Source organism: Biomphalaria glabrata, chromosome 10 (genome assembly GCF_947242115.1).
Source record: "Biomphalaria glabrata chromosome 10, xgBioGlab47.1, whole genome shotgun sequence".
In the NCBI taxonomy this organism is placed as follows: Eukaryota; Metazoa; Mollusca; class Gastropoda; family Planorbidae; genus Biomphalaria; species Biomphalaria glabrata.
Window position 1 is genome coordinate 22,004,460 of NC_074720.1, and position 15,030 is coordinate 22,019,489.

The 15,030-nt window shown below is 32.1% G+C and overlaps 1 protein-coding gene across 1 annotated transcript in view; it reads left to right on the top strand.

Annotated features, from left to right (window-relative positions):
• The window catches only part of LOC106073618 (glycogen [starch] synthase-like), a 44,901-nt gene that overhangs the window by 22,280 nt on the left and 7,591 nt on the right, over positions 1 to 15,030 (top strand). The window contains exons 8-14 of the mRNA XM_056043711.1: positions 6 to 172; positions 504 to 582; positions 2,638 to 2,751; positions 3,074 to 3,200; positions 3,783 to 3,940; positions 6,941 to 7,042; positions 7,200 to 7,271. Of these exons, the coding sequence (XP_055899686.1) occupies positions 6 to 172; positions 504 to 582; positions 2,638 to 2,751; positions 3,074 to 3,200; positions 3,783 to 3,940; positions 6,941 to 7,042; positions 7,200 to 7,271 (819 nt within the window). The remainder of the gene's footprint in view (positions 1 to 5; positions 173 to 503; positions 583 to 2,637; positions 2,752 to 3,073; positions 3,201 to 3,782; positions 3,941 to 6,940; positions 7,043 to 7,199; positions 7,272 to 15,030) is intronic.

A 15,030-nucleotide genomic window follows, 5' to 3' on the forward strand; every position in this document is an offset into this window, starting at 1 on the left:
TGCAGTCCTGTAATAGTGATGTGACCATTGTGGCTTTCCTTATTTTCCCTGCAAGAACCAATAATTTTAATGTGGAATCTTTAAGAGGTCAAGCCATAGCTAAACAGCTTAAAGACACAGTGAACAGTGTTCAAAATCAAATAGGAAGAAGACTTTTTGATATTTGCCTGAGGTACACTATCAAGACCATTTAGAGTTGTACATTTTTATTGTCTGCATTTAGTTTAGTTTGCCAAACTCTAAAGCATTACTGTTAAGATATCAATCATTGTGTTAAGTAATTAAAATTAGTGTTCTGTTATTTTTAAACTGGTTTATTTTTTTTCAACACAGTTTATCATAATTAATGTGTTATTAAAAAAAAAAAAGCAATAAAAGAATAATTAGTTATATAAAAAAAAACTTAACAGATATCAAGCTTATCCTCCCCCCCCCCCCAATATATTTATATAAATATATATACACACACACACACATATATATTTATTGTGCTCTTTTATCAGGGGCAATTTACCAAGTGGAGATGACATACTTGTACAAGAAGATATAGTTAAATTAAAGAGATGTATTTATGCAGCACAGGTATGTTGTTCTCCTTTAATTTTAAGTAATCAATGGTAATTTTACTTTTATTTATTTAAAATCTACCATGATAGTAGTGGGGGTTTTTTTGTTTTTTTTTTATACACATGGCGATGGGTGAATATTTAAGCGTATTTTTATATCTAGATGTTATTACAGCGCCTTGAACCTACATTTTGTTTGTTAACAGCGCTTTATAAATAAAATTATTATTATCTAGATCTTTTTTATCTAAATAAAGCAGAGTTCCTTTCAATTTTATTAGTTTCAATTCCTGTGATTTCAAACTGATCTAGTTAATTGTGTATTTATGAAATTTTAGCTGTTATTCCTTGGATTTTTATAGAAACTAGAGATAGATCCAGGTCTAGTATTGAGTATTGTGTTTTACAAGGTCAGGCTACACAAATTTATCTGAATCTAGATTTAGTACCATGTAGATGTGACCAGATGTCTACTAAGCTAGATTTTAGATGTAGATCAAAGTAGTTCTAATTGTAGATTTCAACTAGTTAAATCTAGTAGTTCTAGGATCTAGATAATCTAAATGTCTTACTAATCAGAAGTAGATCTAGCAGTTTCTGCTATTTTATAAAGTGATTTATAGATCTTTTTTGCAAGATTGGATGGGCTGTACTAACTTAAATTCTGGAAAGAGTTTTTTTTAATAGGAAAGTGACAATGGCAGAGGTTTTATTGGCAGAAATGGTGGCTGAGCTGTATCTCCATCTTAAAAGTGTCAAAACCATGACAAAGGGAAAAAACTATTGTGTCCTGATTCTAAAATTGCAGAATGTATTCCAGCATCATATCTAAAGCTACTGCTATAGTCACTAGTGACTATGAAAGCCAAAATCAGGGACATTCAAGGCTAAGTGTGCTTGCAAAAGAAAAGCTTTATCTTATGCAGAAACAAATCATAAAATTCTTGATTCAATGCTCAACTTCAAACATCAGAACCAAAAAGAAATAGCTTTACCTAATACTAGCTGAGGAGTACATCTATATTCAGCAGATTTGATAGGCCTGCTGCTTTATTAGAAAAGCAAGTTCAATGACTAATTAAGATTATGTCTGAAAAAAAATCTTTTAATTTTTGTTAATAGTGATTGTGGAGAATACCAAAGCTTTCATTGCTGACTCTGCAAAGAATAGTCTGAAAGAAGAAAGAAAAGCTGAATCATTTAAAAATGTAATAAAATATTTCCAGTGTCAGTATATATTCTAAACAAAAAAATTGACCATAAACAAAACTACATTGATAGAACTGGAGGTTACTGATCCAGCCAAGCAAACAGATGCATCTGCTTTAAATCATAATTCACTACTAACAAAAATTCCTGTTCTTTTGAATGAATTTGTTGTTGATGCTATTATGATCATTGCCAGGTGATGCTACTGACAAAGAACTGCAATATTCTGACATATTCCTGAAAAATCTATTACTTTATGTATGCTTTGTTAAGTTTCTAGATTGCTACATTTTGTGTATGTTAGTTGCATTAATGATTTTATGGTTTCAGTCTTTCGTGAGTATATTTCTTTACATTTAGGAAAGTACACATTTGCCCCTCAAAATACACATTTCCAATTCAGGGAATAGACATTTCCATTTTAGGATGTAGGCATCTCTGGGAATTAAATAGACCGTTCTAGTGAATATAGAAGAATGCAATCCTATAGAAATATTCAACATATACCCTACTAGTTCTAAATATTATCTAGAAACAGATTTGGTGATGATATATAGTTTTGTATGTGGGTTATTCTCAATATAATTATTAAAATGTTTCCCAATACTTTGCAAATTTGAGATTAATTACATATAAAACTATATAACTTTTCAGAAGTACACACTGAACATTAAGGCTACATTTACAGACATGTGCATGAAGATACATATACTCTGTCAAATTAATGTGTATTTGTTTTGAGTTCTTTCCTTGTTCTTACAATTTGTCTAATACATGTGGACATTGAGTGTTTAGATTGACTGTCAACAGCAACATGTCTAAGTGTAACAACTCATTTTGTGTATTGATTCTTTTTTGTCAGAGAAATAGCCTTCCACCAATATGTACACACAATGTAGTGGAAGATTCAAATGATCAAGTTCTCAATCAGATACGGAGATGTAGTTTATTCAACAATCGCCATGATAGAGTCAAAGTAAGTCCACTTTAAGCAACACTAACAAGTTATTGAAGTCATCTTTGTTCATTTTTGGTTGTGTTAGTCATGTTGTTTATGTTAACTTCTGTTGTTATACCCTTTTGAAATTTGTAAATTACCTTCAATGGCCTTAAAATTACAAATTATTTACACATTTTTCAGTACTTTTCTATTTGAAATGCATTAAAATTAACATACATGTGTTACTTTTCAATTAAAGATTATTAAGAGTATTGGTATTTTCTTTTGTTGTTGCTTTTTTTTTTTTTCTACTTTTTCTTTTAGACATTAATTAATTAACCTTTTCAATTTTTCTTAGATTGTTTTTCATCCAGAATTTTTAAATTCTACCAATCCTCTCTTTGCTCTGGATTATGAAGATTTTGTACGGGGCTGTCATTTAGGAGTCTTCCCTAGTTACTATGAGCCTTGGGGCTACACACCAGGTACATTTTGTGTGTGTTTGGTGTCTCTATGTGTTCTATTTTCTTTTTTATTTTGAGCCTTGGGCTTAACCTTCCGGTTTTCTAATTCATTCTATATGTCAGTCAATAGATTTTATACCTGTGTGAGTAATTAAGTGCTTTTTTTTTAGGCAAGTAATATTTACAGTAAATTCAAGAAAACAACATAAACATTCATAACCATTTCAAAATAAATATATTACTTTTTGACTCGTTTTTCAGATAAATGGTAGTAATTATCCTTTTTTTTCCCCTTCGATAAGCTTTGTTTTTAAAAAGTATTCTTTTTTTCTATTGCTCGTTCTATCTTTGAATACATGTTTGATAAACAAAAAGAAAACATTTCTCTCATTATGTAGTTTGGCTACCTAAATTATCCCCAGCTGTCCATACAAGTTCATTGTTCAATAAATAAAGCTGCAATTTAACTCTAAATCATTCTTTCCATTATTAGAACTCTTCTTGTAAATTATAGATATTCTTGTGCATGTACTTTGATGTTTGTCAAATTGTTTGTTTACTATTGCCAAAAGCCTTAAGATATTTATGTTGACTCTTTATCAGCTGAGTGTACTGTGATGGGTATTCCAAGTATTACTACAAATTTATCAGGATTTGGTTGTTTCATGAATGATCACATAGTAGATCCCAAATCCTATGGCATCTATATTGTTGACAGACGATTCAAAAGTCCAGAGGAGTCTGTACGAGAATTGGCTCAGGTAACACAACATACTTAAATCTTATGTTAAATTAAGTTATTCCAATATTCATTCTGTTACGAACTTAAGAAATTTGTTTTTTATCACTTTGTTAATTTTCTTTTTTGCACACAGCTCCCCATAAAGAATATTTGGGGAAGCAATTTTCTGGACTACATGTCCCACCCATCCAAATTGGGACCTTTTTACTGTGTCATGGATACTGTTCATATGTCACAACTGTAGGATTTCAACATCTGTTTTGTGGTCAAACCATTTCATGAATTCATGAATTGTTCTTAGCTTAGGTGGAAGGAGTGTAGCTTTTTGATATGGTGGACTCTGATGCATATAGAGTGAAGGGAAGATTTTCAGTTTTGTAGATAAACTGAGTCCTCTCCATTGCCATACTAAATCTTCAAGTCTGCCAAAAGCAGCACTGGCACATGTAGCACGAAAGTCTACCTCGTCATCTAGGTTGGCAATAAACATTTTAGCATTTGTGGCTTATTTATTTGGAAGAGGTTGGTGCAACACTTCTGTCTTTTTTACTTTGATAGTGAAGCCAAAATTTTTGCAGCATTTGAGAAGAGGGTCAAGTTCAAAGTTCTCTTCATTTGAGGATTTTAGGGCATAGTCACACGTGAATAGCACATCTCTGATGATGTCATATTTTACTTTGTTCTTCATCTTAAGTCTTAGAACATTGAATAGTTTTGCATCAGTGTGATATTTTGTCAACTCCAAGGCATCTTTCAGCTTGGTAGTGAACATTAATCTGAATAGTGTTGGAGCCAGCACACAGCCCTGCTTCATGCCATTTGAGACAGGAAAGGATTTAGAGTAGTCTCAGTTGTCTTAGACTCTTGCTTGCATGTCATCATGAAATTGGCGCAAAATTATGAATTGATCTGGGCAGCCAAATTTGGTTATGATTTGCCAAAGACCTTCAATACTGATGTCATCTAATGCTTTGGTCAAATCTATGTATGCAGTATAAAGTTTTGAAATTTGCTCTTTACATTTTTCCAACAGTTGGCAACTGTCAACTGTCCCTCTACCCTGCCTAAAGGCTGCATTGAGTCTCCGGAAGTAAGCCAGCTTCTAGGCAGTGATGTAGTTTATTTAGCAGCACCCTAGCTAGAATTTTAGCAGCAATGGATAGGGGAGGCTACGATGGTTATCACATATCTATTTCCCTTTTTCTTGTAGAGATGAATAATGGAGGCATCTTTGAACTCTTGGGGTAGTTTTTGTTCACACATTATCTGATAGGTCTCTGTTAATTTAGTGCATATATTTTAGGAGGGATGGAGTCTAGTCCTGGTGCCTTACTTATTGAGAGATTACATATTGCAGTTACTACTTCATTGAGCTAGGGAGGATCAGCATATGAATTGTTGATTGGGACTTAATCCAGGCGAGCAATGGTTTCGTTACCGATGCTTGGTGGGCAGTTGAGGACGGTGTTGAAGTGTTTAGCCCAGCGAACTAGTATTTCCTTCTTGTTAATGTAAGAAGTTTCCATCAGCACTGATGGATTGTTGCACCCCTTTCAGTAACTCTTAATATTGTATATTACCCCCCTTTTAGGGATACTGTATATAGATCTAGTAGGAAGAGTTGTGCCCATGCACAGGGGACACTACTCGGGTAGCCAAGATAGCTGATTAAAGTTGTTTGTTATCATCTTAAAGCGTTCTTATTTCAAGTTTGTTTATATTCAAGTATCTATTGTAACACATTGGGTTGTGGACTATGCAAAGCTTTTATTGAATTCAAAAACATTTTTGCGCTTTTTGTGTTTGCATAAGCCTGGATTTCCTCTGCCCTTTTGCTAAACTCTGATTCTGTGGCATAAGTGTTGCCTTCTTTAACTCTTTCTCTCCGTAATTATTTTCCTCGTTTCGATAGTATTATTCATTTTGCTCATTTGTATTTCACTATCCTGTTATGATTAAACTCAATAACTTTTTTTTTGTTATCAGAAAATGTTATAGCTGGTATTGAATTATAGGAGAAAGCATGCTCATTTTACATGACACAAATTAAAGTTTATAAATCCAAAATCAATTTAGTTTAATGTGGGTCAAATCAATGTTGGCATTGTCAATTAGGAGAGAAAGTGTTAAGTTTGGGGGCAAGCTGGATTGCACAGATAGGCCTCGTAGCAGTGTTTCTTGTGTTTTAACAGCCGTTCAATTAGCACATTGTTTTCATGGTGCTTCTGTTTTGGCTGACTAGGGACACTGCTAGCCAGAGAGTCCTTCACTTTATTCCAGCTGCTCATCACATTCTTGTTCATGTGCAGGGCTTTAATTTCCCTGTCTAGTTTGTTGATGAGCTCTTTCATGATGTCTGGGAGTGTGAGCTTACCAACATTTGCTTTCTTGGGGCTGCCTAGTTGGTTTGATGCATAGTTTCAACTTAGATAATGATACGTATGTATATATTGTAAGTAAGTAAAGTACCCCTGTCAGACCTTGTGATCCATAGGGCAGATGATGTAAAGGTCATCTGTTTCTAGGCCAACAGTTAACAAGAGTGCAATGTGGCCAACACAACAACCAATTTTTTAGTTACCCTAAACACACTTAATTCTTTTTTTCTTATTTATGCAGTATTGTAACTGCTGTTGTACACATACACACACACACTTGATTGTTTCTTATTCATGCAATATTGAAACTGCTGTATATACACACACACTTAATTGTTTCTTATTCATGCAATATTGTAACTGCTGTATATACACACACACACTTAATTGTTTGTTTCTTATTCATGCAATATTGAAACTGCTGTATATACACACACACTTAATTGTTTGTTTCTTATTCATACAGTATTGTAACTGCTGTTGTACACATACACACACACACTTGATTGTTTCTTATTCATGCAATATTGAAACTGCTGTTGTTTACCTTTCTACTTTATTCTATCTCATAGGATGTTACTGTTTATGCCTTAAGAAATTATTAGATGATGTATTAAAGGCTTTATAATTTGTATCAACAGTATATGTTTGACTTTGCTTGCCTTTCAAGAAGACAAAGGATTATACAAAGAAATAGAACTGAAAGATTAAGTGAGATGTTAGATTGGAGAAACCTGGGTGTTGTAAGTAACATTCAACATAGTTGTTATTAGCCTTTAGGATATTTATTAGTGAGTCCTTTAATCCCAACGTTATAAAAAAGTATTTTAGCATATTTTGATACATATAATTTTATTTTTGATAGTTAAAATAGACCATCATTTTTTTATTTTTTTTTAGTATTATAGAAAAGCTAGAAATCAGGCTCTTACCAAAGTGTTTGGGGAAAGAGCTGGCACAGATATTGCTACGGTAAGATTGTTTCAAGTAACCACATTTTATATTACTAGCAATTTAAAATGTATTAAATAATTAAACTATCCAACATTGGTCATCAGTTTCAAAGAAATGCAATCCCAAAGTGACAACTGAGATTCTTTTCTGCAGCCCTTACATATTTGTTTCAGATTTTGACTTTCACTTAATTTTTGGATGAGTTAAATTTTTTTTATTTGATACTACACTGGAGCATCATTTTTCCAATATTTGATCATGAAAATTTTAACACTCACTATGCAACCAAAGCTAAAACTCCTCCTTATGCAACATAAAGCAACTACAACTTACTTTTTATTGTCACAATTACTAAATTTGATACACAATGTGTTCACTACAAACAGCTCATTTGAATGATATTTTCACAAATCATTGTTATCAATAACTGACCCAGTCAGTCAGCATCTTATATTTATATATATATAGTGATGGGAAAAAGTTAACTAAAAAGTTAGAAACTTTTAGTTTAACTAAAAAAAAATTAGTTAAGGCCATTGTTTAATTAGAAAAAAAAAGTTTAGTTAAAATCATAGTTTAATTAATTTTTTTAGTTACTAACTTAAAAGTTTAATTAAAATTTGTAAAACTTTTCAACATGTGGTCAGGGTTAAAACGCACTCTCTGTTTTCTGGTCCTGTGATATCAATAACTTTGATTATCAAAAAAAATGATGCATTTAACAACTATTTAGACAGTCTGCATTTGAAGAGGGTAAAGTAAGATCCTGGTAGAAGTTATGGGAGTAAATATTTGCACTTGAAAGTAGCAGTATTATAAAATGTTACACATTTTTTGTCAAAAGCTTATATGCAGTAATATGAATGAGGTTGTTCTGAATTTTTTTGTGAGCCACGTGGAGGTGTTTCTAGTGGGAATCTGATAAGTGAGTTAAGTCAATATTTAGTGGTTTTAATCAATTCATTTGCGGCAAACAATATTTTTTTAACTGCAGGAACATCAAGTACACCCTTTTATAGTCTTAAGACTTATTATTGAGATCTATTAAGTCTAAATCAACAGCTAGGCCTATATAGATCTAAAAGCATTAGGGTAACCAACTCTAGAAAAAAAAATCTTAATCCACACCCTCTCTGACCATAAGGTAAATAGACTGTGTCCAACTGATTTTAACAACCTGGTCAGCTAGACATACATGACCACATGTAGGCCTAGTGTACTGTACGTGTGTAGTCGACAATACTTTAAGACTACCCTGCATTAAGTGACGCGTTTACACTGCCTTTCACCCACTTGTGAAGCACGACCTTGTGCTCAAGCAAGCATTTCACCTGGCATTATTTTTGTAAAGGCAGCGTAGAAATGGTTGATTCCTTTCATTTTCATTTTTACTGCTGAAGACGCTTTATTGTGTAGTGACTATTGTCTATAATTAGAGCAATTACCAGTCTAATGTGTAGGCTACACCCCTCCGGGCCTTCCCTCACCTAAAATCTTCTTGTAACAGTAAGAGTAACTTCGCATGGAAAGTTCATAAATCATCTAGATCTACCTAGTAATAGTATCTAGAGTTAGATCTAGTGAAGATCATTTGCACCTAACCTGAAAACTCCGTTAAATTTAGTCCATTTAGTGATCTTGATAATCTTATGTCTAGATTACTCTAGAAATACGTTAGATACTAAATTTACGCTACATCACTAGAATCTAGTGAATATATTTTGCACACAGCTGTGAAAAGTCAGCGAATTTTAGTGACTTAGCATTAGAGTCTAGATCTACAGTAGATTCAGTGAAGATAATTAGCACACAGCTGTGAAAAGTCCGTAAAAGTCATTTCGTTCATAAAAGCCTTGGGAAACTACATAGATCTAGTTGAAAAAGAAATTCTGCTCGAAAAAAAAACTATAATAGGACTAATTACCCCCCCCCCCCCCCCCCCCAACCCTTTCAAAGAGCCATTATTTAATAAGCAAATGTCAATAGGGTTTTTTTGCTGAACATAAAAATTATTTATGTGTCAGACGCGAATAGCCCAATTTTCAGTAAAAGAAATTACAAAAGTCATTTCTCTATAGAAGAAGTTACGAAGGCTATATAAAATACAACCACAAACAATAAATATAGGTTTTTGATTGCTAGTTACGATTTATTTAGGTAGGTGCTGTTTTACTATTACATACCAAGTATTAGAGTTTAGAAAAACCCAGGTTTGTTTCTTGAGCAACGCTATTAGCTAACACCTCATATCATCTCTCCATTAGTATATTTAGATCTATAATCTAATTCTAGTCTAGATCTATATATAAAAATCGAATAGATCTAGATAGTAATAGTATAGATTCTATCTTGAGACTAGATTTCCGAGTCTACCCTATGCTATGCCTATAGTCAGTTTTTATTAGAAAAAAGTCTAGATATTAATTAATAAAGACTAAAGTTTTTTAATTATTAGATATAGCAGACATGCCTACAGTCCCGCATTATGCGGAACCGTCCCGCAAAAGCATCAAAAAAGCTCACATGTTCCGCTGTTCCGCATTCCCGATTTTTTGTTCCGCCAAGTCTGAATTCCGACACAACAAAAAAAAAAAAAAAAACGCCGATTTTTCATTATTTATTAATAATGCGAAATGAAAATACTGAATGCAAAATAAAATATATCTAGGTCTGTGTTTATTGTTTACATTTCATCTCCTCCCGGACCCGGTGTGTCCTAAATTTACGAAGATATGGTTGAGCTAGATCTAGACATAGATCTAGATCTAGTAGTCTACTCTAGGTCTAGATACTTGATCTATTCTTAGAATCTAGAAAGTGCTAATAAGCCAAATTTTCCATTCAAATCCCTTTTCCCGACAAAGGCGCTATGCGGCTATTCTAACGCTAACGTGACTAACTCGTCTGGTTTCTTAGCCGTCTTAGGTTTCTAAGTCTAAGTAATATTATAAAATAAATAAAGATTCTAGATTCTAATTATAATATTTAAATATTAGTAATCTTATCTAAGAAAAGGATTTTTTTTCAAATACGTTATTAAAGATCTAGATCTAGACCTAAATGTAATTAATTAACTTAGACACAGTAAGTCAGTGAGTAAGGCTGAGTAAGGCTAAGGCCTAAATAAGGCTATATTCTATATTATCTAGTCTACTTATTAATATTACATAGATACTAGATCTACATAGTCTAAATTAGTATCTAGTAATCTAGATCTAGCACTAGATAACTAGGTCTAGATGATACTAAATCTAGATCTTAGTATCTAGAGAAATAGACTTAGAAGGTGATAGATCTCTAGATTTCTATGTATCATTATCATATGTAATAAATTTAGTTCTCAATAAGTCCATAGATCTAGACATAAATATTTAGATCTAGAAAAAATCTATTAATATACTTATTATAATCTGTGTTCTTAGATGACTTATTAGATGTAGGTCTAGTCCTAGACTAGTACTACTAGTTACTAGTAGACAGACTCTTAAATTATTTTAGATCTAGAACTAGAGACAACTTCTAGAGTGACTAGAGTAGAGCCCTAGAAAAGGATATAGAATAATCTAGATCTAGTCATTACATTTAGATCTAGTAGTAACAAATAAAAATAGTAACATTTGAGTCTAGGTCATTAGAATATAGATTTTGTTTTTCAGAATTCATCATATAGGAGTTAGAACTATTGATTTCAAACAAAGGACATAATTATGAATTAAAGGTTTTCTTACTTTTAATTATATTATACTATTTACATCTAATTTATAAGAAGCAAACTAGTATTGTTATTAAAGTAATATAATTGAAATTTTATTTATATTGCTTACAGTATGGCTGACTAACATAAACGCGCATATGTTCCACATTGGGGCCCAAAATTCCACATTTTCAACCTGAGTGTTCCACATTCTGGGTCTTGGGGGTAGGCATGTCTGGATATAGACATAAGACATAGATCTAAATCTAATAATACTGTAATACGTTTGCTATACTCTATACTTAATCTACTAAACTAGAGATCTATCTATAGATCTATCTATAATCTAGTCAATCTAGATCTATACAATATTCATTATAATACTTCTACTTATAATGACTTATTTAATAAGTTAGTACTTAGACTTAGATCTATTATAGTTTATTAATAGATTTACTTTTCAATGCCTAGACCTTATAATAAAATTGCGAATGATGTCTATAATGACTATTTTTTTTTTTTTTTATAATAATAGGCCTACTAAATCTAGGTCTAGACTCTACTTAAATCTAGTCTAAAATAATGACTGTCTAAGACTCAGATGATTGAGAAGTTCACATAGAGGTGTTTTTAATAATACGGCATGTCGGCTGAAAGTATATAAAGTGCTTTTTTCTGTAAAAATAAAAAAGAGGCTCCGGTACTCAGTGATAGATTGCCTAACTTTCAACTAATAATAAATTAACAATTAACGTTGAATTACAAGAAAAGTAATCATTTTTCCTGACATTGAAAAATGGTGCCGGTACCCCGTACCGGTGCATACCGTCACAAAAATATATGTATATCTCAACCTTCTTTCATTTAATTTTTTTTTTGCAGGGTTATTGCTACTTAATACATTGATACCGGATCGATTTAAATAGGGCCTAAGTATACAAGCAGGATTTCGAGCATTGGATAAATTTATTTTTTAAGTACAAAGTTTTATGGAAGAGGCAATATATTAGTTGTTTGAAGTTTGTAACTTCTTAAATTCAGGCTAAAAATATCGAAGCCTACATTTTTACACTCCTTTCTAAACAATTAGAAGAGATCGACTGACTCATAGTTTAGCTTGTGTACAGGGCCGGTCTTAGGCCGCTGCCACCTATGCGGCCGCAGTAGGCCCCACACTTTCATAGGCCCTGCACGATGCGAATTGTAGGTGTAAATTATTAAATTAAACCATTTTAAATTATTATTAAAGGGTTCCTGGAATTCTCCTGAAATTATAAAATATAAGAAAATGTCATGAAAATCACCTGAAAGTATTATAATCTTCTGAAAACTGATGCAAATCTTAAAACAGACAAAATTGTTCTTTCGATGTGTCATTCAATATGGAAAACGCCAGCTTTCATTTAATAAAAATGTAATAATAAGCCGAATTTAAATCAAAACAAGAACTTCTAATACTTATTTACTTAGATAGCCACTAGCATACAGATATAGATCTAATCATCTAAATCTATCTCAACCTCTTATATATAAAAAAAAAGCGATATTTTGCGAGTCGATAGTAAATCTAAAAGGCAGATCTGATGTTTACCTGTCTTTTGTTGGAAATGAATAAAATGCAAAGACGAATTTATGTTCTAATGCAAAAACTTAATTTTCACTTATTATCCTTATCAAAACTTAAATTAGGCACAGCGAAATCCGTTTCGCATAGGGCCCCGCAACCTGTAGGACCGGCCCTGCTTGTGTACATCTGCAAAAACACAAACTCTCTTTGTAATCATCAGTTAGACTTTCAAAACTATTTAAAAGAAAAACTTTGTGATTATTTTTACTGTATAATTCTATTATTATTCCTTTTTAGAATTAGGATATAAACAAAAATTTGCCATATGACTTTATCTAACAGAAAAAAAAATGAAACTTACGTCTATTTATGCGGTTATTTATAGTTACCTAGTAATATAAAATATATTGAACTAACACGTACATTCATCATAATGCAGCCATGCGATTTTTCATTTATAAACATAGCATTATCTTATCTTATATAATACAGACATTACTTCAAAAAAGAAGATGATTACGTCCTACGCGTCATGCATTTAGTCATGCATATTAACCAATGACTTAAATTCTGCCAAGTCACTGGTTTTCCTGGCTAGCTCAGGCAACCCATTCCATGCTCTAATAGCACTAGGGAAGAAGGAGTATTTGTACAAATTTGTCCTAGCATATGGGACGAGGAATGTGCCTTTATCTTTGTGTCTTTCAGAGTATTTTATTAAATTTTGTTTTTGTATTTGAAGATTATGGTTCAGTGTTTTATGTATAATTGCTACTTTACTTTTAAGTCTTCTGTCCTGAAGGCTTTCTAAATTTAGTGATTTTACTAAAGGTGTTACTCTAGTCAAATGTGAATATTCGTTTGTTATGAATCTCACTGCTCTATTTTGTGTCTGTTCCAGTTTCTTAATGTTTTCTTGAGTTGAGGGGTCCCAAACGGAGGATGCATATTCTATTAATGGCCTAACCAAGGTTAAATAACATTTTAGTTTTATGTTCTTATTTGATTTATAGAAATTTCTTTTAATAAACCCTAATGCTTTGTTGGATTTTTTTATAGTTTCATCAATATGTGGATTCCATGACAGTTTTTCATTTATTATAACACCTAGGTATTTTGCGTTTTTAGTCTGTGTTACTGGTTTGCCATGAATAAGATAAGTGGAATTAATTTGTTTTAGTTTTTTTTGTTACTCTTAACAACTGACATTTTTCTGGGTGGAAAGACATGCTCCAATTTGATTCCCATTTCTGTAATTCATCTAATTCTCTTTGTAAAATATCTGTGTCTTGTGTTGTTTTTATTGTTCTGTATATTATGCAATCGTCTGCAAATAATCTGACTTTTGTTCCTGAAGTAATGCAATTTGGTAAATCATTTATGTAAATTAAAAATAGTAGTGGACCCAAGACTGTTCCTTGAGGTACACCTGAGTTTACTGTTATCGGTGTTGATTTAGAGCCATTTATTATTACAGTTTGTTCTCTCCCTATCAGAAAATCTTTAATCCACTGATGCAGTGGATCATTAATGCCGAAATATTTTAATTTTTTAAGCAAACTATGGTGGTGAACTTTGTCAAAAGCCTTGGAAAAATCTAGTAAGATAGCATCTATTTGTTCACTATTATCTAAACCTTTTGAAAAATCATCAATTAGTCCTATTAGTTGTGTTTCACATGATCTATATTTCCTAAAGCCATGTTGGTATGGGGTGAGGACATTATGTTTGTCTAAGTGGTTTATGATGTTGCTACATATTATGTATTCTAGGATTTTACATGTGATGCTGGTAAGTGATACTGGTCTGCAGTTTCCTGGGTCAGATTTTTCTCCTTTTTTAAATAGGGGGGTGACATTAGCTTCTTTCCAGTCCTTTGGTACTCTGCCCTGGTTAAGCGATGCCTGAAAGAGTATTTTGAACACTGGGGCTAGCTCATTGCTTAGTTCTTTGAGTAATCTAGTTGGAATACCATCAGGTCCAGACGTTTTATTTGGTTTGGTGTTGGCTAATAGTTTTTGAATTCCATTTTCTTGTACTACTAAATCTTCTATGTTGTCTACTTGGTTCAAATTAAGTAATATGTCTTTGTCTCCTGGGGTTGAGAATGCTGATGCAAAGTATTTGTTTAGGATGTTTGCTTTAGTTTCATTATCATTATGTATTATGTTATGTTCATCTTTTAATGGTGCTATGCCTGTTGTTTCCATTTTCTTAGACTTAATGTATGACCATAGGTTTTTGTTTTTATCTTTAGATATTAAATTGTTTATGTATTCACTCTGCAGCTGTCTGCTTACTTTTTGGGTTAAGTGTTTAATTTTTATATACTTTTTGTAAACTCTTTCTGCCTTAGTTTCTTTAAATTTTCTATATAGGTTTTCCTTCTGTTTACAAAGCTTCTTTAGTCTATTATTAAACCAGCATTTATTTATTTTGTTTGATGTGTATTTAGTTGGTATATGATTTTCTATAATGCTTTTAAGATGGATTTTAATGAAATTTCAGAGGTCATC